Genomic DNA, 26811 nt, shown 5'->3' on the forward strand with positions numbered 1-26811 from the left:
AAACAAAAGAAGTTGTTGATTTCCAAGTTTTTTGTCAAATTCTTCTCTCCTTACTTAAATGGTTCTGAAGTTCCATCTTTGCTGATGATACCGATGAAAATAGTATGAAAAATTAACATGTGGGACCTGAGTGCAGCAGGAAGAAAATTATCAGTAATCATTATCATCTAACAAAGAGTTTTACGTCTGAGGACCTTGTGTGAATAGTATATGAAAGTCTACACGATAAACAAACATGTTCAGAAAAGAATTCCTTCAGTGTTAGAGGTACTGTATGATGCGTGTAAATATGCATCAACAGACAGCACAGCGGCAAAATGAAAAGATGTTCTCCAGTTCTCAACACTGCCACTATCGGTGATGCAACCCCACCAATTTGAAGGGATCAGTTTAACACCCTGCTAAATCGGCAAGGGCCATTTGCTCCTGACCTCGAGCACGGCCAGTGTCCAACAACAGAGTCGAAGGTTTGATCTGCACTCAAAAGATGAAGAATGGAAAGTCTGATGGATACGAAAGAATTAGAGCTGAAATGCTGAAGTCTCTTCTTCCTTCTGGGATCCGTGAGATGACGAAGATCATCCGTTCAATATGGAATGACGAAAAGATACCGGATTCGTGGAGACACGCTATCATAATTTTCCTCCACGACAAGTTATCCGTCACAAAATCTGAGAACGACCGATTAATATCATTGCTGCGTATAATATACAAGGTCTTAGGGCGGATCGTGCCGGATCGGCTTACCAAACATCGCAAGGAAACCACTACTGATGAACAACCTGAGTCTCATCCTGCTCGATCAACGACTGACTAAGTAGTCATCGTCAGGAAAGTGATCGAAATCTGGCAGCGGTACTCGAAGCCAATGCAGTTAGCGTTTCTGGACTCTGAAGACTCTGAAGACGTTCGACTCTCCTCACCGAGGCCGTCTTCTCAACGTTCTTCGCGCCGATAGATTCCCAGGAATGCTCGATCGCCTACTAAATGACATGAATTGACGAACAACTACCGCAGTGTGAACGTGAGCTAGATGCACAAAACCGTTTGAATTTGTAACTGAAGTAAGACAATGGAGCAGTAGCAGGACCCTTCCTGTTCAACTCGACCATCGATGACATCGTGCGAAGAACAGTCGATCGGTGTCCTGCCGACATCGTCTTAGCACCATCGGGGTCGTCAGGGTCCTCCTTGACCGTTCTCGAGTATCCTGACGACGTTATTATATCCGCGTAAACAGCACGGAACTTCGACATGTTGACAACCTTGTATCGAAGATGGCTCGGGCTTATGGACTACGTCTAACAAATGCCCTAACAAATGCAAGATGTGGGTCTCTTCAAGACCTCGAGCGGGAATCAGGGTGGACGAGCAAACGAACTCGTCGACGAAATCTGTTACCTGGGATGTATGCTCAAGAACAACGCCAACTATGAGGAAGATTTTCAGCAAAGATGCGCTTTTATGTTTAACTCGTTGTTTCTGACGAAATGTTTGTGGTCGACTTCCATCGCTCGCGAAGTCAAGCTGCAATTCTACCCATCCGCAACTAGCTCTATCACAATGTACGGATCCTAGAGTTACGGAGAGAAAAAAGTCGACGGCTGTTTGGGCCAAGGTATGCGCAGTGAACATCTTTATGCGGAAGTCGACGTTGTACAGCAGCGAAGGACACCTGGGAGGTATTAACATACATATCGGAAGAGGTCACAGAAAATCGTCTTCGCTTCTCTGGTCATATGGTGGCGATATCAGCAGATCGTTTTGTACAATGAATTCTCCGAAGTTTGTCGGGCTCAAGCTTATTAGTTACCTAACACTACTGTGCAAGCTAACAAGAGATTGAGGAGATCTTATCTCTTATAGACTTTTCAGGTCGCTCTTGCCATCCAACAATTCCATAGAGGATTTCTAACTGTACAAACTTTGAGATTTATTTTTGAGGTTTGACCTACATATAATTTCACATGGTAATGCATAGATGCAACAGATGTGTTCAAAACTTAAGACACACAAGCATTTTAACGTGATCAAAGCTTAAATAAAAAATGGGGTTAATGCAATACCTAGTGCTTTAACCCTGGAACGGGGTTCTTTAACGAAGCAAGCACTGCAAGTGATAGGTCCATTTCTATGAAATAGTTTTCTTTCAACATGCTGACATTCCTTGACCAATTCCTTCTGCAATTGCTCCTACTCATTATGAAGTTGACATGTATAGATGATGGGCGTGTGTAGTCTGAAATGACCTGATAAGAACGTGCATATTAACGCTTCCTGTCCTTCTAAATTATGTTTTTCTGATGAATTACCGCAGTTCTCGCTCGACAAAACTACGGCGTCTCATCTTGACCAAAACCGATTGTCTCGGATTCTTTTTCTCCTAGGAATACTCATATTTTAGTCGATTTTTTCTGTTCAATGTTGCGGATCAAATTTTGCGAATGTGCATAATTCTTCTTGGGAAGAACAGTTTATACGTGATTTTAGACTCACTATCTGGTAAATTGCCTGTCCTGCTGGTAATTTTGTTTCAAGAGAACCGTCATCTTGTCCCGCATTAATCGACGTTCGTTGATAGCGTTAGCTACTGAGTTAGCGTTCGCTTTACTCATTTTAAAACCATATTTACAATATTCTGAAACAAGATATATCTTTTCTTATCCGCCTACGAACTTCAGCTGATGTAAATCGTTTTATTGATGCTTCTCAGTTGCGACCTTTTACGTTTCACAATATTTTACATAACGGTAATAATTAAATTCATAGCAACTTATAATTTCACGCTTATAACTTATGATTTATAATGCATGAGCGCAATCCACACTATTTAAATTGAAAAAGTCGTAATTTGTTGAAAACCTATGTTATTTCCTATTGTTATACCTACTTTGTTGTTACGGGCGGTGGCGCAGTCGGTTAGAGGTCTGTTATAGCCACACGGTCGAGGGTTGGAAACATCTCTAGTGCAAACCAAGCCTTTCATCCCTCCGATAAAAACACTGACTTCATCATCGGCTGGCCCTCTCATTGTATAGGCAAACACACGTTCAAAAACCTCAACGATTAAGAATTGCAGTAAAACGTGTTGGCGCATCCCAATTGGATTGATACACCAGTGACTTTATCCTTTATCCTTTTTATGTCATTTCGCCCGACTCGAGAGTCGAGTAGAGTGGAGTTTCTTTTTCTGGAGAACATGAGCACTTCTTTGAAGTACTTTTTGAGTCTCTAATCTTCAATCACTGAATTAGGACAAAACTGCGGATTTCCTCCTTCACATCTCTGAAGAGGGATACTCCTCGCATCACTCTTTCTACTGAACTGGATTAGAAATATTTGGTGGGACACGTATGTATGTATGACGTATTATTGGACACATTTCTAGGCAGAAGTGTCAGCTGCAATGACGTAGTCGACAGGTATCGTCAGTTGATGATTTTTGTCAATGAAAAGAAGACAGACCTCGACTTGCTGAACAACATTTTCGCTTCGAATAGAGTTAACCATTTTTTGTTGTTCTTTCTGGAGTTGTTTTTTACCTGGACATGCTGGCACATATCTCCCGACATGCCAAGATGTGAAATGTTCGGTGAATGAATATCGTAAGCGTTCTTTTGATTTTGATGTCGGAAGCATGTTCCCATGTTCCTGATTTTCAGGCTTTCGATAATTTATTCACATGTGATTATGTAAGTGAGTGCTTATCATCTTTCGTTATTTTTATGCGCCTCGTGAAATTCTCTGATCACGTTTGTCTCTTGTAGTCCAAGAAGACCAGAGTAATGTGACGGTGGCTCGCAGCTAGTCCGCCAAGACAGTGTTTGGTAGCAAAGTTTGTTTGACGTCCAGGTGTCAAATGGTCGGAGGATTAGTGAAATGACATGCAATGCAGATGGACCGATGTCGCATGACCGGTGCGCTGGAAGCCGGAGCTTCTAGCTAAGAATCTAGAATCGTACTAACATATTGATATTGTCGAACATATTAATGTAAAATTTCAATGCACTCCAAATGTCTTTTTTTTCGATCATATGACTCCGAAATCATTTTGTCCAAAAATGTACTGCATTTAAAGGTAGCACACCACGAATCTGACGTGGTGAGGAAATCAGCGGGAAAAGCTAGAGATGGGGCAGTAGATTTGTAGATTGCCGGATCCGGGGTAGTTCCTCTTAGTCGTCGTAAAAAACCACTTGGAGCACTCCGTTTTTCACGACTATTTCAGTTGCATCGCTCCATTTTCGCACACGCGTCGCATCCAGCTGCGCAGCGGTCGAAAGCCAAAAAGTTCTCTTCGATTGCTTATTCAAGTGAAACCAGTGAATAGGAGCGTTCTAACGTTCCTCGTAGGAACTAAAGCATTCTTCTACATAAGCTACTCTTCACAATTGTGGAATTTTTGAAGAAACTACCAGAAAAGAGGGAAATAAACTAATCTTACTAATTACTTAGTTTTTAATAGAGTCGCAGCCAGGAACTCTCACTGAGAGATTATCATTGTAGTTTCCGTCGCTCTAACTGGAATATGGCATACAATGACCGGACGAGTCCATGAAGTTTAACGCAACGCGGCTGCGACAAGTAGAGGTCCTGGTGATCTGAGGAGCCTATCGGTCAGCCTCGCGTCGCGTCGCGTAAGCCCGTTGGACACGTTTTGTGCTGAGCTTCAACAAGCTTTCCCTAAAGATCGAGATTGGCAAACCTGAAAAAGGATTAGTTTTCTGGATCATAACTACATGAAAAAAATTAACATTAAAAATGGATGGTTTGGTATAGATGTATAGATAATGCTCAAACAGAGGTATTGCCTTCTAATAGGGAAAATTTCGAATGTTTCGGCTCTTATTATTGCAATGATCAAGGACGTTTGAAAAATAAACTTTTTGACGTGGTCATGCCAGTTTTTTCGTCACATTCTTCGCTTTCTACACTTTAGAACTTGTCTCTAGCGCTTGTTCAAGGATCTGGTACATATTATTGTCTAAGGACACAGTTCATAAACAGTGATGTGTGCTAACCAGATTTATACCCTGATGGATTTCTTCCGACTTTTTTTTAAACCTTTTGTTGAAACAGCTGAACAGATGAATACGAAAAGCCACATTTGCAAATTTTACGTACGAGCGCCTCCTGAGAGAAAAGATTCGTATTCGTTGTAATTTATGACTATCACTTAGATACGTATTTGAGTCAATAAACAAGTAGTTCTGTTTATATGCTGTGTTATTTGAATCTTACCGCGAAATGTACTCGTCGATCAGACATGTCAAACGAAAGCCAAGATTGTTAGTTTCCCTTATTACAGCTTACGTTTTGCCGGTGTTATCTACGTTGGAACTTCCGATGAGTCCGATTGGCGGCCAACATGTGATGGAATTGCTTCGCTCTCATCAAGCTTATCCGCGTAGCCTCCTACAAGGTTGGTATGGTAACATCTTTCCCCTCATATTACTACGGTTCAAAATTCTGAAACCAGACTAGCGACGTTTCTGCTGTTGCTGGAATGTCGCTTGCTGGAACATGAGAGATGCACATCTGCTACTCGTGTTGTACCACATTGCCAGATATTTACATCAATATAATAACCTAGAAAAACAGTGATAAACCATCATAAAAAGTTAGGGGAGAAATTTTGACGAAGCCATAAAAGAGAACGAGAAATATCTATGCGTGTCATAAACAGAGAGCATCTCTTTCCAAGAAAAAACTGACAGTTAAATGAATAATGAACAAATATCAGATCAGTGAAATAAATCCCACTAGAAGTACGATAGATAACTTCTGGGCAGGAAAGTTACTAACAGTAAATAATTTGAAAAGATTCGCATTGGAAATTGACAGAACTCCGTAAAAATTGTTAAGACTGCAACTGCATGGTTTCTGTGTCTCGTTTTTTCAGATAAAAGAAACAAATAAAGTGGGCAAATAACAGAAACTCAGTTCGAGTTCCAAAACAAGACAACAGATCAAACATGCAACCACCGCTATCGGCCTGGATCGATCACGACCGCCACCTACAACGACTTCGCAAGCAGGATTTGCGTTCGTTAACGATCTCTCCAAGTGTTTTGTGGATTCGAATGTAATGTTCTTATGATGTTTCTTCTCTTTTAAGCACATTTCCTTCGTCATTTTCTTTCTTTTCTCTTTTTTTCTCTTCTTCTTCTCTTCTTTTTTCATTTTCTTTCGTGCGTAAATCTTTGCTAGACTGCGTTGCATTTGTGTTTAATACAGACTACAGATCTCAAATATGTGTGCTTGTGGTCTCTTGGCATTTTGTACTTTTTAAAATACGACCATCTGCCATATTGTTCAGAAGAAGAACAATTTCTATAGGTTGCTACGATGTGAGAGAAAATATTTACAGTGCGCACAAACAATTAGCATTCCTTATGAAGGGACGTATAACACTTTGAGTTAATTTAGAGATTAGAGAGCCATTTTGGCAAGCAGGTTTTTTTTTTGAAGTTTCCGGAAGTCAGGGTTTTGTATAATACTGATCTAGTTTAATAGAATATATTTTTAATGCTCTGTAGCAAAGCATAAAAACCTTATGAATCGTATTATTCTGTTCTCCGCTAGTTTTGTGTTTCAACACTCCATTCACGTTAAAAAAAGATTTTCGCTCAGACTGATGGAAAATGTATCCTGTGTGGAAACCTGCACAAAATTCATCGAATTTGTTTGTTTGTGAAGATTTATTTTTGAGAGGAGTATATTCTCCTCTTATCTGAGTTTATAGTGAGAAGTGAGCCAATTGGCGCTCAGACGGATCAGAGAACAGCAGTCCGCTCTGGTCGGAAGAATATTTGTGTAGTTATTTACTAATTCGCATAAGCCAGTGGATTTTATTTTTGTTGCTCAAAGCGAACAAATGCACATTTTTTGGTCTAGAACATTCGTACACTAAGGTTATGTGATTCGATGTGCAATATTTTTGGATTGATCAATCTTGTCACAGGGATTGATTAAGCCTGAAACACCACATATCTTATATGTGATGTCAATATTTCCAAGTCATCTCATCTTGAAGAAAAAACCTCAGCATTGTGCACTGAACTTATTCTTTCTTGGTTTGCCAACGATGTTTGGTGGAACTTTATTTGCGGCCTGATTCCTCGAGAACCTCTCCTTCATGAAAGGATGAGGTTATTGAGTGACAGTCTGAAAACGCGGCGGTTCACCAGCCCCGCCCGTTGGTGAGACTGGCCTCAGACAAAGACGGGAGACTCGATGCGTCAACGCATTCATGAGCACCAACGACAACGAGTCTAATTCGGCCGCAATGGTGTGCGTAAGAGGCTAGCGGCTGAGATCACGTCGAGACCTTCGCTTGGTGCAATTGGAGGGCAGAAGTGAAGAAGGTTCGAAGCCGATCGAAGCAGCTTTTGTAACTGAACCAAGCTTCACGTCGTTTTGAACTTATTGACTATACTATACATTTGCTTGCGTTTGCAGAAGTGTGCGGAATCTAATGGTGGACAACTATTTTCGCCTCAAATTAGAAGCAGCGTATTGTGATGCAGTACGGAGACCCCAGGGAAGGGTAGAGTTCGTGCTGTAGGTTACGGAAAGTTACGTGGGTCCACTCATCTTCCCCTAATCGTCTTGAAAAAACGATGTTATAGACGGTGTTCTTTTCTACGAAATTAGTTCCAACGCGCCACTCTTGTGCCGTATCCATGAGCGAGCGATCGAAGATTAATTAGACCTCCTCAGCTGTTTATTCAATTCGTTCTAACATCCCTCGTAGGAAATAAAGCAGCTCCCACGCCGTTTTTGCGGCCACTAGAGGGAATTGAGCGTGGCTACGCTCGTCTCCGTAATCTACTTGTTCCTGGGGTTTCAGTACTCCGCCAATTTCGTGATATGATGCCTTTAATACTTTGCATTTGCGTTGTAAAAAAGCATGGTGTTGAAAAGATGAGAAGTTAACAAGAATGAAAGGAGATTTACTTGAGGAAAACATTGAAGACATTGGAAGAAAGAATTGAAAGAATTTAAGAGGAGATTTATTCGGGCGGACTTATAAACTTCCGGAACTCTCACGCTTCCTTTATCCATAAACAACCTGCGAAAAACGTTGTGAAGCGGTGCAAGATCGCTGTCCTGTTTTAATGTTGGCGTATGGTGATTTGTTGAGGGCGAAAAACGATGCATTAGTATGAGATCAATATGCATAAAACATGCTAAGCCCGAAGAGTGACTCGACGACGAGAAACGATCGGTGTGACGGCTTTACATAATTTCACAGTGATCGCAATAAATTCGCTGATCACGCCACCATCGAACACTACCTCAACGTTGTGATCATGATCACAAACGTACCGTATCACCTACACAGTATCTTCTAACTTATGATGTCTGATTTCATTTCTGTAAGGTGACGATTGCAGAGGCTGTCTCTGCGGATAGGCGTTGATAAGATAGAGTAAGAGTGGAGCATGCGAGGGGTCACCCACGGATGACCTATCCTTTTGTTTTGGCCTTCTGCTATCTTTTATTGGCCAAAGGCGCTATTTTTTCCTCACTGATTCGATGACAGCACGTCATAATCCAGGTCTTTTGAACTTGACATTCCCCACTACAGTACTCCAGTAGTTTTATTAAAGTTATTGTACTGTATTGCTAATTTGCCAACTGTCTTTTGGTAGTTCATAAATTAGCAATACAGTACAATGAATCTTTTTGGAAGTCTGATGCTCTTTTCGGAAAATTTGTTCCCCTTCACTTTCAATATTCTATCTGGATTCAATTAAAGGAACATGTTCTGTAAAACTTTAGAGACGTTATTTCGAAACAATTCCGCTTGGTGTACCAGAAATTTGTAATTAATTCACAGTGGTGCCTAATGAAGATATTTCTTCGACTTAGATCTAGAAGATTTAGAGAAAGGCTGGAAATCTTTAATACTTATATTTTTTTTTCTTGTGCGACGTCCATGTCCGTTCAAAATCTTTCAGAACCGGAGGGACGAAAAACATGGTTTGAATCTTGAATATGGATAGAAAATCTATCATCTCATATCTTTTAACGTAACGAGAGTTAGTGTGAAAGCTGCTACGGAAGGTCACAATTGTGGTTGTCCGAAGATTTCCAATCCTTATATCTAATTGCTGAATTCTTCGCAGCACTAGTAGCACTGTTTGCAATTAGTGGAACTTTCCAGTTTTAGCAGACACTTTACAAAAAAAAAAAACCAGGGTGGACTGTTACGACGCCTGCATTAGAACAAGAACACTGTTGCTTTTTACGGGTTCATTTCGAGAGGCAAAAAAAAACCGAATTTTCTTCTTCCTTTCTTTAATTTCCTCCCAACAAATTTTCCTGAGAAGACTTTTTTTGTGATTCTCAAAATATAAAAACAATGTGCCTATCACATGACATAGTTTATTGACATAGCTCTAAATGCAAACAAAACGTGACAAAACATTTCCATTTCTTCTTTATTTTATACCTAGTTTTTTTAGTTGTTACAGTTTTTTTAATGTGATACCTTCAATTTATGCAATATTTATCACTAACAACACTAATAACAGCAAAAATATAAAATTACTGTAAATGCTAGAAAAATCTAAGAGCATAAGCAATGGAAGGTCCTGAAAAATGCCCCCTCCCAATACAAATTATGGAACTATAGTAGGGTCAAAACGACATGAAGCACAGCGCAGTTGCGTAACGGCTGCGCTCGATGCGGTGCTGCGGAGCTTGTGGCACGGATCGAGGTGGGACCATCGCCAACTACAGCAGTGATGGATGGTGCCGGCGAGGGTCCCCACTCGATTCTAACCACTGTGCTCCACAGCTTACGCAACTGTACGGCGCTTCATCCCATTTTGATCCGACTATATATAAAACATAATTTTCGACCTTTTAAGGAAACCTTCCCAGGTATGTACTAACTTCTTCAAGGATTATTATGCTGATGTAGAATTAGGACTTCAAACAAGTGAATTGATCGTAAGAATTGGTATACATCTTTTCAAGGAATTTTCTTGAAGCAATCAAATCCACTACTTGGAACCAATCTTGCGTCTCGAGGGTGGTTGATAGTTTTGTCAGGCATGATTATGCGTAGAATCAAATACGACCTTAAGGCGATTATCGACGAAGTAATTCCCAGCAAATTTACTCCCCGATATTTTGATCCTCATCATATTTTGTTGCGTTTTTAATGCTCAACATTTATTTGCGATTTTATTTCGAATATTTCTACGCCATATTTGCCAAGCCTTTCGATAGGGAAAATTTGGAGAATATAAAAACTGGTGGAAAATCATATAGATACTGTAGATGGCATCCGTCCCATGGTAACTACATTTGAAAGCAAAACAATCTCAATAAAACACTACGTAGAGATAGTGGGGATATAAAACATAATAAAAAAGACTAGTAGTAAACTTAAGTATTTGAAAGAATCAGAAGACCCTGAAACAGGGTCGACCAAGCATTATCTGCTTAATATCACGATAAATCAAATACTATTCGGACTCAAAGATGTTCTTTCGCGACACCACACCCACGGTAATCCTGAGAGAGAGAGAGAAGGAAGCACTTCTCTACGAAGTGACATCGTCGCATGTAATCTCTCATTTCCAGAGGTACTTTACCGACTGTGAAAGCGACTTGGTAATAGTTGACGATAGGAAAAAACAAGGAAAATATGTAAATTTCAGGGTTAGGCGTCGGAATCCACCGATTTGCCCCCGAGTTTCCCTTCTCCAAAGCTGACTACTGCTGATATTGGTACGCGTTCAATGAAAAAAGGTGATCATGTGACTAAGAAGGATACGAATGGTGTTGGCGCTTCGGCTGCGGCCTGCGGTGCTTGCGCCCCTGATACCATTGGTGGACGACAGGTATGCGGAGTTTTGTTTTTGATAGACAGTGATAAATGGAAGTCTCCTTCGCCGACAGCGCCCTGGAGAAAAAGGCGGGGAGTTCAGAAATAATTTAATTCCTTCGCATACTGGTCTTTTTGCCAGCTTGTTCCAAAAAGAAAATCATACAGCAATGTAAATGTTAACATGAGACCAACTAATCTAAATTCAAAAAATGTACTGAATATGAGAAATTTGAGGGCGGGTGTAGTGTAGCGGTTAGAGGTTCCGCTTCCTGCGCGATCGGTCGGAGGTTCGAATAAAAGTCATTGTCAGTTACACGTTCGTAAACCTCAAACGATTCCGAATTGAAGTGAACGTGGGGGGCGCATCCCAAGTGGATTGATTAACGCCAGACACTTTATCCTTTATCCTTCCTGGAAATTTTGAAAAAAATGTACTGGTTAGTGAGCTTTAACAATTCTTGACTACCTAAGATAATTGCTTAAGCTTTGTGTAGGTTTTAACAATTTTCCAACGAACAATTTCTTCCAAGATTTGAAAAAGCTTTTTTTTTCAAATTTAACTGATGTTTGTACATATTTTTGTAAACTTTTAAACTTTTCAATAACAAGATAACACAGAAAAAGACTTTCAAACTCTATTTCTGGATTTTTCTTATATGTGGTACATTTTGTGACTAACAACTCACAAAAATATAATTTTTAATTTTTGTGGTTTTTTTGGAATAGCTGAAAACTGTAGAGGTGCTATGAGATCTATATTTGAACTTTTTCTGCATCTTAGGAAGTAGTCCACAATTGGGCAGGTGTTGAGAAAGTTAGGGTTTGAAAATTCTTTTTGAATTCTCCAAAAAGCTCTTCTTGCAGGAATACCTGGCATACTGTTGAAATAGATGAGTTATCACCCTTTTTGAGGAGCGCTACCAACAGTGATTGATAACCATGTGTTGTCACATCGATTATCCTATCACATCATCCCCCAGTCGGCGCTGACGTCGCCGAACTCTGACCACAAAATGAGTTTTTTTTTCAGCATGGGCTAGAAAAAAAACCATAGACAAGTTTTTTCGTATTCCTATAGCAGGATTTTTAGCATATGCAGATCCGGTCTCCTTCGGATCTTCTTCCGTGGTCGTGTTTTTTTATTGTTACTGCCAGCCTTAAAATGTCAATGAAGGAGGGGTTTGTGAGTAGCTCTGCAGCAACTGTCGTATCCCCAACGTTATATTTTATTTATTTTTATACCCTTCATACATATTTTTTTCCGCACGCAAGTACAAAAAGCACGAAATTTTCGTTCTGTGCTACTCTTTCAAGTGGTTAGAGTTTAGAGTGGGAAATATGAAATGGAATGTGTATACGATACGATTCTTTGAATTGTCAACATGTCTGGAAGGAAATCATTCCTCTCTGAGTTGCAGTTGGAAGGTAGGGAATGGATGACTGCGTACTTAACTACTTCGTATTTCTGTTCCCTTTTTCGGATCTATCATATTTGTGAATTCTTTTACTTACGGCAAATTTTGTGTATCTTCGAGAATTTGGAATGGGTTTAATTAAACTGCTAACGAAGTCACGCAAAATCACAGGCTGGATCTGGATCTCAAGGCATTTATTTTTTTCTTTTTCAGTAGAACAAAAGTAAAGATGATTTTTCCCTATGAAACGCTTCAAAAATAACGATCATTGTCCAGTTACGAGAATCCCTTCAAGACAGCAACTAATCTTTTGAGATTAGTGCGATTTCAATGGATTTGATCTGAAACAAAAAGAAAAGTCATTTGAGCACAGTGTGCGCTAAGCAAGTAACATTTCCCAGAATGTGCATCTTGAGAAGAGAAAGGAAAATCCCGAGGTTCGATAAAGATCCAAGCAGGTAATCTTTGGTCCACGATCCTTAGCCTGCGCTATAATTAGCTAAGGAATGCGCTCATCTGACAATCATTATCATTCACTGCTGAATGACCAATCGGAAGTTGCCCATCTCTTTTGGTCACAGAAGATATGGAACCATTTTTATGGAACTGTGCCGACTTTGTAAAGACGACTGCTAGTGAAAACACTAAAGCAAACGCTCTTTGATACTCCTAGAGTGATTTACGGAGTTTATTAGAGCCTAATAACAGCAACCAATGAACAATTCTCAGCCACGCCCAACTCACTAGCTCTTCCTACAGCTGGACAATAAGACCGGCCGCTGTACACATCCACACAGGACCCACATTATGTCCTCTTCACTTTAGAGAGCTGAGTGCTTCTATTTCTTCTCGAAATTCGCCCACAATGATCACCTTGACCCGACGTAAAAGGAATCGGATCCAGTTGGGAAATCGTATAATCATTGTAAGCGTTACGAATGTTATACGTTATGCTGATTACGCTATTCTGTTACAACACTGCCACACATACGTATACGTACACATGTATAATTACGTGATTGATGCGTTTGATAGAGTGGAAAGAAAGAAATGTCAACGGTGGAAGGACGAGATAACCCGTTGGTTAACGATAGCCACGCCCACGCAAGGTAGCCATTCCTGTCGTCGAGATCGAATACTTCCTTCGACTGATTCAGCCGCTCACATCTACTTGGGCAGTTCGACTAAGCCGACAAAAGCACTGGTTATTTCATTGGTGGATCCATCTGAGTCTACAGTACCCATTTTGCCCCTTAAAACACCCCCTATCCAGAGTGTGGGACTGCCATCGCTAACCCTTCAACTCTTAACATCGACTTTTGTTGCTGAATTTTTGGCTGCAAGAATGTTCACTCAATAGTTTATATCTCTGATGAAGCTTCGAGGAAAACACGAGGTAATAAGGGGATCGACTCACGTTCACTATTTGATTCAGCTAGCAGAAATCAATCGATATCAAATGAAATATGTTTTAATTGCAAGCGATTCAACGTATTACTGCAGTCTTCGACAAAGAAACGTGTTCTGATGGAACAACGTTGGTGGGAGGTGTTGTTTATCTATGATTACTTCACACGTATAAATATATGGTGGAACTATCGTAACCAAAATGACCTGTATAGTTTCACTTTCGTCAGCCTGGCAATAAAGATATTGAGTTCTTGAATGTAAGTTATGATTTATTTGGTTCATTCTTCGAAAGAAGACGAACTTTCAAAAAATCTCTTCCATAGGTTAACGTATAAACCAGCAGACATACGTCATTTTGACGATTTGAGAGAAGAAAGGAAAAAAGTCAGAAATATTGAAAGGGTATTGGAGTAGTTAACGGGTTGAGCTCTTTTACAAGTTCGAATGCTGGCTTTGTTAGAGATTTAACGCCAGCTTTCCCCAGTACACAATCATTAAGTTTTAGTGTAGATCTCTTTCCGAAAAAACAACTAACTAATTAGGTCCTTATGCTCATTAGAGTAAGTACCTATAAATGTGCGAAAAAAAGACGGTCCAGAAAGACATTCACTGACTCCTATTTAGACTATTCAAAATAACACTTTAGCAACTGCAGAAAGTCCAGAGGTTATGGATGGAACTTCTGCCATCACTTTCAGTAAACAGCTACAGTTTAAGTCTTTCTATAAACATTCGAATCAAATTATATAAATTGTATTGCAAATAATTATAATTATCCAATGTATTCACTTTTATATCAGTTTTTTAGACATCATAATTTGTACTTAGAGCAATGTTCCTCGTTTTTAAAAACTTGGCGGCTAAGGTTTTTGACGGTGTTAATCTGTTTGAAATTTTATGCTTACAGTAATTAGGTTTCGAAAATAATTTATTCTAGGTCACTGACCATTCGAAAGACTATGGATGCACGTTGGCACAGCTGCGCAGCCTTATGGAGGCGCGAGGCGCAGAGGCTATCGTTAGGGTAAGCAGGATAATAATTGGGAATTTTTCAAAGGAGAAATAAAAACGTTGCTAAAGAATAAATTTTTGGAACAATCTTTGAGAAGAAGAGTATCCAGCCTAGTCATTAGAATTCCAAGTAATATTCCGTAAAATTACTTGTCTACTTGAAGATATCAATGAAATATTTCCGCAGTCATTAACTCCTCTGTCTATGAACTGAACTTCTACTTTCCTCTCAAATGCTGAAAGCGCTTTCCACATTTTTCTCATTTTTCGACCTGCATTGTGTCTTTAGTTCCAGCTCTGATCCAAGTTCTTGAACACATTCTCTGAATAATGCAGATATTTTATCCTCACCTTTACATAGTCGTCGAACTTTATTGCGAACCTTAGCCATAATTGATATATTCCCTGTTAGGGATTTTGTTTTGTGGACTGAAAAAGAGTTCTTTCGAAATTTTCCAGTTATCCACTGAGCACGATGGCGTTGACGGTTTATGTGAAAAACTCAAAGTCGACCCAGTTCGGGGCCTGGCCAACAACGCTACGGACCTCGACAAACGAAGAGCGGCTTTCGGAGCGAATACGATCCCACCGGCTAAGAGTAAAAGCTTTGTGAGATTACTGTTCGACGCTTGTAGAGTAAGTTTCGAAATTCAGACACTTGAAGAGGAACTCTTAGTGCAAGCAAATTTTTTCTTTGCAGGACCCCACTCTAATTATTCTCGTTGTTTCTGGATTCGTCAATTTGGCGCTATCATTCTACGAACCTGAAATGCAAGCACCTGTCGAAGAGGACATGGTGACTTCGGCGGCTCTTATGACTGGGGCTTTACTGAACAATACCATTGGTGGGTTCCTGGTAAAGGTTGTCCCACTAACGTTGTGGACAAGTTCACAAGCCCGAAGTATCTGCTTCGTTGTTTAGAGTTCCATTTCTGTCAACTGTGCTGAGACAGACAGACATGCATATGTATCACGCATTGTTTATGACGAATGAAAGAATTTATCGAATTGAGCGAAAGTTCGCCCAACGGTTCGGTGTTGTTTGATGAGCGCGGAACTCAAAATGAGCCAAACGGTCGTCGACCACATGACAGTTGAAAAAATCGTCGTAGACTCGATCGCTGTGTGTCGTCTTCGTTCCACAGCCTTTTCTTCAAACTAACAACATTTTTCAAACCAGAAAACAATTGTTCTCTGAATTTTTGGCAGCACTGCAACTACGCTAAACTCTGGTGGCTGGGTTATGCTAAAAAGTAAATCACAGAGATAAAAACTAAACCGATCGATTGGACTGAATCCAATTCAGTCGATTCCAATTCGTCTTTGTGGTCTGGTCATTTAGCTTTGTTTTCTGCCTCTTTTGGAGGGTCCGGGTTCTTCTGTCTGTGGGGGCCTCCAACATTAACGAAAACGATGCGCTTGTCCTTATCTAACAACTTCATAGTCGGTGAAATATACTTAGGCTCATACTGGTGTCTCAGACTCTTGATTTGGTCCTGGAACTGTTCGCCTCTTTCAATAGCCAGGCAAGAGAGAAGGACTAATAAGAATAAGAAAAAAATGAATAGTGAGAGGAATGAAGGAGATATTAATTTAGTATCAGAAAACCTTCATTCGAAGAATATCTATTTTTTATCGCATCGAAATCAGCGCATAATTTCTGACCTTCTGTTGCAAGAGAATGACCTTCAAGCTTACTAAACGAACGTACAAAAAGGCTAAAAAAATCTTGGGAATATAATTCGTTCTTGTGCCTTATTTCTTCATTTGATTCTCACTACAAATGTACTTCCTAGGATTTGACCTGCTGAACTCCACATTATCGCTGAATACAACTGCAGAACCACAAGGAGAAGGACATGGAACTGCCTGGATCGAAGGAGTTGCAATTTTGCTCTGCGTTGTTGTCGTCGTTCTTGTGACAGCGATGAACGATTACTCGAAAGAACGACAGTTCAGAAGCTTACAGGTATTGACTGTTATCGGTTACCTGACAATATTAATGTTTGGCTACAGCGTTTACTTGAGAACCAATGGAATTAGCAAAAGCCCCTTTCTTTCTCCAGTGACATTTCCGGTATTTCAGGAAAAGATCGAGACCGGGCAAAAGTTTTCGGTGATTCGTGACGGTGAAGCGATAGATGTACCAGTTTCGGATCTTGTGGTTGGAGATATTGCTCGCGTTAAGTACGGTGATCTTATACCAGCGGATGGTTTCCTCCTACAAGGAAATGACTTGAAGGTGGGAACACGCGTGCATTTAAGTTCCCCAAAAATTGGTAAAAAAAATTGGTTAAAAAAATATTTATTAGCATCCAATTGGTCGTATTTGTTTTCTAATTGGATGTGAATTTCAGATCGACGAGTCATCACTCACCGGCGAATCTGATCACATTAAAAAAACGCCCGAATCCGATCCTGTACTTTTGTCGGGTAGGGAAAACTGTCACAGACTCTATCGGTTTTCCTAAACCTTGATCATACTGTAGGTACATATGCTATGGAAGGTTCTGGTAAGATGGTATTGACAGCGGTTGGAGTGAACTCACAAACTGGTATCATCATGACGCTTCTCGGTGCTGGAAAACCTGGGGTGGGAGGGGTTGACGATGATTCAACCTCTAGTAAGTTCTTTTACGTTTTAAAAGTTTCATTCTTTCTTTAAAGTTTCTTTAAAGAAAGAATGAGCTCTAAGTGGATCGTAAGAGTTAACTACCCCTACTGATCCTCCTATTGATTATGAGTACTGCAAAACATGCAGGAGTAGCGCGGTAAGTTAGCGACCTGGGTTTTTCAACTACACTGTTTTCCGGTGAAAAAGGTTCAGAAAAGAGATTATGAGCTGATTAGTACTAGAGCTATGAGGAATTAGCGACCACTCCGAAGATTTTAAACGATTCTGAGAGTGAATTCTGAGTGACACCTAATGGAGCAACGTAGAGCGTAAAGATAGCAGCATTAAACCACTCTCACTGATTTCTTACTTCACTTTTCTATAGTCCAAGCACGATGCAACAACCACCTCTGCTTCTGTTTTAGCCTCATCCTCGTCTAGCTCCTCGTCAAGTTCATCCAGTTCAAATTCTTCTAGATCATCAAGCTCCAGCAGAAATAGTGACGACGATGATGGTTTATCGGCGAAATCTGTGCTTCAGTCGAAGCTCTCGAAGCTGGCTCTTCAAATTATTTATTGTGGTGAGCCGTTAAGAAGCTACATATTCAAAAAACCGCAATCCTAAACAGGTTAACTGTATCAGCGGAGCTAGCGGTTGAGAATTCTTGGAGCGACACGGTTTTTGAAAGTTATTTTTAAGGAACGACCGTAGCCGCTGTAGCCTTAGTCGTGTTGGTGACGAGATTTTGCATTGAACATTATGTCAGAGATGGGATTCCTTTCAGCATAGCTGATATTCAGGTGAGTTTCCAAATTTATATCGAAGATATATTTCGAATGTTTTAAACTTTCTGCTTTAAAGTTCTTGTCTTTTTTCTTCTCAACTCATGATCTTTTTCAATTTCGCGGAAGCCTTTCAAGAATCTTAAGCGGTGCAAAAACTTAATTACCATTCTATAGTTAAACGTCTTTGACAAGAGTTGTCGCTGCATTAATATACTGTTAATTTTTTCATTGCAATATTTTTTCGAATTGAGTCAAATTTCCATGAACAGAACTGCTAGTAGTCACAAAACTAACCTTCATGGAAAAAACTTCTGTTATGTATTTACTTCTAAGACTTCAGCACTAAGGATGTGGATGAATCCTCTAGAACCTATGTTGAAGAGAACAATCCTGCCAAGGCTAGCTCCTTTTCCTCTTGCGTCGTAATGCTCACACAAGGTTCCATAACATCTGAAAACAACCGCAAAATTTTCTGCAGAGAGCTCCGGTCATTGAAAACGAGGGGTGGAGAGCGTAAGATTCTGATCTGCATTATATAAGTTTCTAAAGGTTTAATGTAAGTCCTTGTTAGTGTTAATGAGTTACCTTCTTTCCCATTTTATGACTTTTGTCTAATTTTCCAGAGTATCTTTGTGAGCATGTATTTATTTGTAAGTTGTTTATGCTACGTTTCAATCCACATTACTAGTTAAACCAGCGCTTGGTCTTTAGAGATGCATTTATTACAAAAATACTTATCAAAAATGTATGCATTGCAGATGGAACAATAGTTTCTTTCTTTCTGAAAATTTCGAAATTACTTCACTTATTTGGGACAATTTGAAATTAATTTAGAAGAAATATCTGGACTTTTGTTCACTGATTTACTTCTTTTTTTTTTGCTTTTCAGATGTTCGTGAAATTCTTTATCATAGCTGTTACTATTCTTGTGATTTCAATCCCTGAAGGCCTACCTCTGGCTATCGCGCTTGCTCTTACCTATTCGGTTAGAAAGGTGAGCGAGTTTGGACGGGATTTGCTATTTTTCCTCCTGAAACCATCATTTAATAAAGCCATCACACATTCAGATGATGTTTGATAACAATCTCGTACGACATCTAGACGCATGTGAAACGATGGGTAATGCGACGTCGATTTGCTCGGATAAGACGGGAACATTGACCACAAATAGAATGACTGTTGTAGACTCGTACATAAACGGTACGTCTCGATTGGACAGCTTGTGGATCTGGATCAGCCACATTACGGCCTTTCCACAAGATGTGTTTCTCTTCCAGGAAACCATTACGAAGGTCAAGACAATCAGCCGAACGGTGCTGCTCTTCCCGGAAACACAGCTCATCTAATCACTGAAGCCATATCTGTGAACAGGTGAGAGTACGAGAATTTCACTGTAAACAGCTACAATCGGATTCTGTCTAAAAACATTCGCATCAAGTTGTATAAATTATGCTTCAAGTAATTGTAGTTATTTAAAATACTCACTTTTATTTCAGTTTTTTTTTAATATCATTATCTTACGTTAACGAAATTTTCCGCCGATTTATTATTTTCCTATTTTACTTTTACACTGCAGAGTTTTATTACAGTGCGTACAATTCAATGATCATGGAGCCAACGAAACCAGGCGAACAAGTCCAACAGCTTGGCAACAAGACGGAATGTGGTTTACTGGGATTCGTGCAGAAATTGGGCGGCGATTACGCCACTATTAGAAAGAAGTTTCCTGAAGAGTCGTTCCTGAAGGTGGATATTTCAAAAGAATATTTTCGAAAGAATGAATTATTTCTGGACAACTTTCTGGCATTTCTGGTCTATCTTATCTACGGTATAGGGCGTGGCTAAGCAAGTACACCATTGGCTGGTTGATTAATCCGGTCAGGAGAGATGGTTGGTGTAACTTTTCCAGCCACTCTAGTGTGAATCTGTTCATTTTAGAGATTTTGTGGGTGCTAACACGAAAACAGCGGTTGTAGCCAAAATTTTGCTGTTCTTCGAGTTTTTGCCGACCAGAATTCTTAGTTTGAATGGGCGGCGCCAACCAGTAATATTGTTCTGGGAACACCCTTTTACCCATTATTTGGTTTCACATAAGACGTTATTATTGACGAAACGCGTGCAGTTTCAGTAGACAGTTCAACCATACGCTTTGAGAAAAATTTCGCTCTAGGTCTACACTTTCAATTCCTCCCGAAAATGTATGATGACTGTGATTCGATTGGTGGAAAACGGTGTAGATATCGGATATCGAATTTACTGTAAAGGAGCCAGCGAAATCATTCTTGGCAGGTAATCGAAAGACCTTTTCTGATCTTCATTTCCTGTAAATTTGTTCTGCGTTGACAAGACATCTTTCCCGACAGCCTCCTATTTTTTCAGATGTGCGTATCTAATCGGGTCCGATGGCAAACCACATACCTTTTCCAGTGATAGATTGAAAGAGATAACAGCTACCATAATTTCTCAAATGGCAAACAATGGTCTACGCACAATTTGCATCGCATACAAGGATTACATTCGCAAAAGTGCAAGAGAAGCCGAGCGAACTGAGGTGAGTCACATAACTTCCCCTGGAGGTGAAATTTATCCGAAATAACCCACATTTTTGTACGTTTTCATCAGCCCACTCTTCTTTGACCCCGGCCCAATCATCTAAACAATTTCAGATCCCCTTCGAGAAAGATGAGGATATTAATTGGGATGATGAAGAAGAAATGTATAAGAACTTTGTTGGAATTGCAATTTGTGGAATCCAAGTATGCTCCAGGGACTTTTATTCATTCCAAGTCGAATCCTTCTTTTTTTTTAGGATCCTGTTCGACCCGAAGTACCTGCTGCTATTGAAAAATGTAAAAGGGCTGGGATCACTGTTCGGATGGTCACCGGTGACAACATTAACACGGCTAGGTAGCACTTTGAACAATTTTGTGCTTTTTCGTTGCATGAACTTAAATGTCCACCATTATAATAATCCATATTTCTGGATCGCAGATTCGTATGGTATTTTCCGATTTTTCCGAGAATTTTCCGTAAAGTCTATTTTTTCCAGAAGGTCGACTTTTCCACAAGATCTAGATTTTCTATAAGTTTAACATAACACCGGTTTCCCTTTCCGCCCGCTATTGTTCCAGTTTACAGAGTCAAGTTGGAGATGCGAAAAACCTCTTGAGTACCGTATTCTATTGCACTTATAAGGTTTTTAGAGCAATCGCGATGTCGTGCAGAATCCTGGAACCTGGTGAGGACTTCTTAGCCCTCGAGGGAAAAGAATTCAACGAAAGGTTAAAATTCACTGGATCAATTGCTCTACAGAGCATTTTAAAAGTCCACAGTTTTTTTTAAGAATTCGTGACGAAAACGGGAAAGTGTCACAAGCGAAACTGGACGAGATTTGGCCAAGATTGCGAGTACTGGCTCGTGCGCAACCGGCTGATAAATACACTCTCGTGAAGGGCATCATTGACAGCAAGGCTACACCTCAGAGGTTGATATTCACTCTGCAAACATGGTTTTGTAGCTTCAACTCCACTTTCCTCACTACCTGTTCACCCTGCCTTCAGCTTCAATATAATGAAGAATTTCGACACTAACTAGATCATCGGAGTTTGAGCAGTTGATGGCAAATCGGGCATGTTTTATGTCTCACCCAGTGATTTTTTTTCAGAGAAATTGTTGCTGTAACTGGTGACGGTACAAACGATGGTCCTGCGCTGAAGAAGGCTGATGTCGGATTCGCAATGGTTACTGGAATCTAATTTCTAGCTTTTTACTTTCTTATGTTTAAAACGGAGCACTGTAGGGCATCGCCGGTACGGATGTGGCTAAAGAAGCATCAGATATTATTCTCACTGATGACAACTTTACCTCGATCGTTAAGGTACGGAGTCAGATCTGGCTCATGTGTCATTTCATTCCAAAATGAGGAAGTCTCTTAGTCGTGCGAGGTTTCTATCAATCATTGCGGCTTTTTCAGGCTGTGATGTGGGGACGAAACGTGTACGATTCGATCTCAAAATTCTTGCAGTTCCAACTGACTGTGAACGTCGTTGCTGTCATCACAGCTTTTATCGGTGCAGTTACGGTGTCCGATTCACCACTGAAGGTTTGCGGTTAGAGTTTGAACTTAATTTGGGGTAGTTCGAAGGTTGATCATAGTCATGTTATGCTTCAATTATTCGCTCGTTTATTCAATACACTGGTGACGGGTGCAGCGCGACACTTTTCATCCAGTCGGGGTCATTTATCTGATACTTCAATGCACCAAAACTCTATTAAACCATTTACACTGGTCTGGTCCAGTAGGTTCACATTTGATCACGTGCGGTCACCACAGCTCGGCTCACTGTAGCAACCACCCGTGCAATTATAGGCCGTACACATGCTCTGGATCAACCTTATCATGGACACGTTGGCCTCGTTGGCGTTGGCAACGGAGGTGCCGACCGATGAGCTTCTCAACAGGAAACCCTATGGAAGGTGAGCTCTAGCGATGCACAGTTTACATTTCGGCGCGAAACAATTTTTTTTGCAGGAAAAAGTCACTAATTTCTCGCACTATGGTCAAGAACATTCTCTGTCATGCGCTCTACCAACTACTTATTCTATTTACGATTTTCTACTACGGTAAGGAATTAGCAACATTATTTTCAGACGGTTTTTGAATGGAACGTCGTCTTGAAGGACAATCTGATTTTTTTCGCTACTTTACTGCTGGTTAGCTTTCGGGAAGCTTCTTGCTAATTTCTCGCAAATTTCTTGCCATTTTTTTACCTCAAGCTTCAAATTCTCACATCTCAACTCAAACAAAATTTCGATCCGAGGAAATTCCAATGTAAGCAATTTCTCGTTTTTTCTTGAGCTATCATCTTTTTTTGTTCTCGCTTGGAATGGAAAAACAAAACTGATCGAGTTAGCCTTTTTTACGTCAGATTAGAGAAGTTCCGGGAAATTGTCCATATTGATCCTGCAGTCTGAGTGTTGTTATAAATATGAATCCTCGAACATATGTTTCAAATGTCTCCAATGTCATTTTTCTTCGATGTACGTTCCATCATTGAGCTACTCTGGACATGCAGTATAACCAAAGATCTCATGGATCGGTTGCCGTGCATTGGCAATGCCATCTCACTGCGTTTCACCCTTGTAATGACTAAGGGAACCTGCTCCAGCTTCACTTTTTCATGTCCGATTAGGGAAAATTCTTGGTATTACTTCTAGAATCTAATTTTTGCATTGCTCGCTCTTGAAATTGCTGGACATACATAGGATTACAACGATGTTCCGAGGATTATTTCCAAAAATTAGCGTGCGATCTTAGAACAAAAAAATTTCAAAGGATTTTTTTGACAACTTAACATCAATGGAGATTCAGAGGATGTTTTTTTTGACACCTTAGTACCTCTTTTCTTCAGGACCAGTTTCATTTTTGAGTTACCTCAGATATGGCTGGTAACCACGTGGTTCATCTAGGTGTCCCGAACCGACATCGTAGATGGGGCGGAAGAAGAAGAAAAAAGATGCTGACTGCTGAAAAAAAAATTTGCCTAAGGATCCCTACTAGTATTTAATGGTCAAAAATCTCCTTTACGATTCTTCAATTTAAACTCGGAACGCTACATGGTGTTGGATGGGGATCTACGACCCATTATATCTGGTTTTTTCTTTAGGTGACCGTATCTTCAACATAAAATCTGGTCTGTACGCTCCGCTGTTTGCTCCGCCTTCACAGCACTTCACAATTGTTTTTAATGCTTTTGTAATGATGACTTTGTTCAATGAAGTCAACGCTAGAAAGGTTCATGGTGAAAGAAACGTTTTCAAGGTACGCTTATATTTTCCAGTGTTGATTGACTGAAAACTTCCGATTCTTTTCCAAACAAAGATATCATTGCTAGCAGAAATTTCTAGGGTCTTGCTAGTAACCGAGTTTTCTGCGTGATCTGGATATCGACATTTGTTGGTCAAATATTGATCACACAATTTGGAGGCGCGTGGTTCTCCACAGCTCCTCTAACCGTTAAGCAGGTAGCAGCTTTGTTAACAGATCCTTCAGATCCGTCAGAAATAAATATCTCCTGATTTTAGTGGATCGTGTGTCTCGCTTTGGGACTATCAACTCTTGTTTGGGGACAAATTGTAGCGACTATTCCTAGCAAGAAATTGCCTAAGACCTGGAAAGTTGGGCGTGGGGAGGTAGGGATGGCGGCTAGGATCCCACGCAATTGAGTCGAATCCCTCACAGTCAGTTATGGATTTTTCTAGGTTGAGCCGTCGAAGATCCACATTAACGGTGATTACAACGTGCGCACTAGATCACGTGCGCTTACCGTTCGTCGTACTGGAAAATCGTTATGGATGCGCGGAATGTTCCTTATGGGGCAACATGTGAGTAGATGGATGTATCAGAGGTTCTATACGGATTTCTCCTGTCATATGCTCGACTGCCTATTTCAGCTTCGAGTTCTTCGCGCATTCCAAATGAGGGATAGGAATTTCGGGAAAACTGCTCCTACCATGACGGCGGAAGCTGCGGAACGTTGGCGTTCCAGTTACCGTAAATATCGACATCAAAAACATCAGGAGAAAAGTGAGATTTCCTTATGATAGTAAAATCTTAATTTGTTCTTTTATCTATCTGTCAAACAAATAATAAAAGTCATTAAAAGAAATTAATCTTATCTGAAGGAGTACCAAAATAGGGCTATTGGGCTGTTTCACAAGTTTCGTTTCTCTTTTTTTTCAAGTATTTTTCTCAACACAAGAAAAAAAGTATTTCAGTGAAAAGTATGATGACCAAAATGTTCTTCATTCATGTGTCGGATAAATTAATGATTTTCTTGATACAAAACTAAGGGTACTAACGATAAAAAAGTTGACTAACACTTCAAAAAATTCAGGGGACGACTTGAAAATTTAAGTGATTTGATATTTAAGTCAATTAATTAATTTTATTTTAAGACTTATTTAGTCCACTGAAATGTGTATTACACACCATTATCACTAGTTCAATTTGGCGATTTGTTGATTTGCACTGGGCCGCGTGGAAAATTATGATGAGATCTTTACAACACTGCGGTAGATCCCGGAAACAAATAATGACATAAAAATAGTCTCTGGCTCGCTCCTGCTATGCACCTTATAGATTTTGTTTTGCAAAAATCACGGTGCAAATTTTGTGAAATCTACTACTACAGCTTCGAAACATTTTAAAATACGATTTCAATTTAACTTTCAAGCTTTGACTTTTTAAATTCTGGACTTTTATTCAATATACATATCCTTCGTAGGATAAATATAATGGAAATGGAACCATCGGGGACACCTTTCCTAATTCGTGTTATCCAATTTTACTTGGTTGACTGACTTGGGCGAACTCGGTGCAATTCTACTTCAATGCAGGAGCTAGCCGTATGCCGGATAAGCATTTTCGGTTCTAGAACAAGCGGAAATTTATTTCCGCTGCGAATTTTTATTTCTACGCACCAAGGTGTCCAAACCACGCCTATTTACCCAATAGAGCGTGTTTATCCAGTTAGACAAATGATACGTGACAGCGGCACTAAGTGACATCCGGGTTTTTGGCGTCATAGTGATCTAGTGATAATCAGTCGATGACGACCTGTGTGAGCAATGATATTATTCTCAGTAATTATAACAGGAACGAATTACAGAGAGGACCGCTAGGCATATTCGAGCCTATTTTTTACCTACGGACATGGTGATAAACTTCCTGGAGATTCAGATTGAGAACGAAAATGCAACAATGAAAAGTAAAATCAAGCGCTCCGCAGGATTATTGCAGACACCGTCCTTAAAATTCCTTCGTCTTTAGATTTAAATACGAGAACATGGGTGCGTGTCGATGTTCTGCCTGGCCACCAAAACTCAATGTGACCACTATTGGACTGAACTTTTATCTTCAGCCTCCTTTACTAGAAACTAAATTTCAATTTTCCAGAAGCAGCCGCCGAACGAGCTGCAGCGGAACGAGCTAAACTGCCGGCCGATATCAAAGAGAAACGGAAAACCTTCAAACAGATCAAGGCAGTGGCTCGTGGCAGATCACTCGACAAAAATGTGAGCTCATTTCACGCTTGTCTTACCTCACCATGCCAGTTATCCTCGAAGGAATCATTCCAGGAACATCGTCACAAGAAAAAGCAGCACTCCGTAGATATTGACGATATGTAACATTGGTACTATATTTAAATCCTCAACTCATGTATATGATTCTTTTCTAATTGTTTTCCCTAAAATTCTCTTGCCCTTGTCCTCTTTCCCGTCATAATCGAGTTTATCGATTTTCATAGTGCCGATGACGACTATTTAGCGTTTCTGCTAAAGCTATTTTCAATGACTATTTATTGCCTCTCTCCTTTTTTCGAAATGTTTTCCTCTTTAATTACTCGGAATTATCCATGACGTAAATAGTTTGCTCTGTATATATTTACACGGTTTTTGTTTGCGTAGAAAAAAAGGTTGTCTGTGTTTTGCGTTAGTTTGTAGCCTTTTTTGAAAGTTCTTTTAGAGTTATGCCTTATGTGGTTGAATTGTTGCAGGTTCTGTGCTGACGCACTTTATTAGTAAAACGTTAATATATCTACAGAGAATAAAAACTTCGTCGATATTTGTTTTGTGCGCAAGACGTCATACGGCATTGGGTTTGGATTTAGTAAGCGTTTCTACTAATCTATAACGTCTTAGGACACATTTTCACCCGAGTAACC

The 26811-nt window shown here is 40.0% G+C and overlaps 2 protein-coding genes across 3 annotated transcripts; both read left to right on the top strand.

Annotated features, from left to right (window-relative positions):
- Positions 1–487: 487 nt before the first annotated feature.
- RB195_001964 (uncharacterized protein) lies at positions 488–817 on the top strand (the record flags this gene model as incomplete). The annotated part of the gene is made up of 1 exon (XM_064198989.1): positions 488–817. One exon carries the CDS (start codon positions 488–490, stop codon positions 815–817), a length of 330 nt encoding a protein of 109 aa, XP_064054870.1.
- Positions 818–10500: 9683 nt separating this feature from the next.
- On the top strand, positions 10501–26275 carry RB195_001965 (uncharacterized protein; the record flags this gene model as incomplete). 2 transcript variants are annotated; one of them, XM_064198991.1, is made up of 33 exons in its annotated part: positions 10501–10632; positions 10686–10862; positions 14612–14698; positions 15145–15321; positions 15386–15530; positions 16482–16654; positions 16772–16927; positions 17043–17118; positions 17175–17309; positions 17725–17880; positions 18000–18100; positions 18975–19079; positions 19153–19285; positions 19363–19456; positions 19675–19831; positions 20256–20374; positions 20465–20636; positions 20752–20841; positions 20895–20992; positions 21289–21366; positions 21429–21569; positions 21750–21825; positions 21885–21962; positions 22059–22187; positions 22455–22561; positions 22617–22708; positions 23752–23906; positions 23993–24109; positions 24170–24277; positions 24347–24469; positions 24539–24671; positions 26043–26161; positions 26225–26275. In XM_064198991.1, the coding sequence occupies 33 exons, from the start codon at positions 10501–10503 to the stop codon at positions 26273–26275; spliced, it is 3990 nt and encodes a 1329-aa protein (XP_064054871.1). The 2 variants fall into 2 exon arrangements, with proteins under 2 accessions (XP_064054871.1, XP_064054872.1); XM_064198990.1 differs by lacking the exon at positions 10501–10632 and having other exon boundaries at positions 10761–10862.
- Positions 26276–26811: the final 536 nt, after the last annotated feature.

This window comes from Necator americanus, chromosome IV, assembly GCF_031761385.1.
Source record: "Necator americanus strain Aroian chromosome IV, whole genome shotgun sequence".
Taxonomy (NCBI): Eukaryota; Metazoa; Nematoda; class Chromadorea; order Rhabditida; family Ancylostomatidae; genus Necator; species Necator americanus.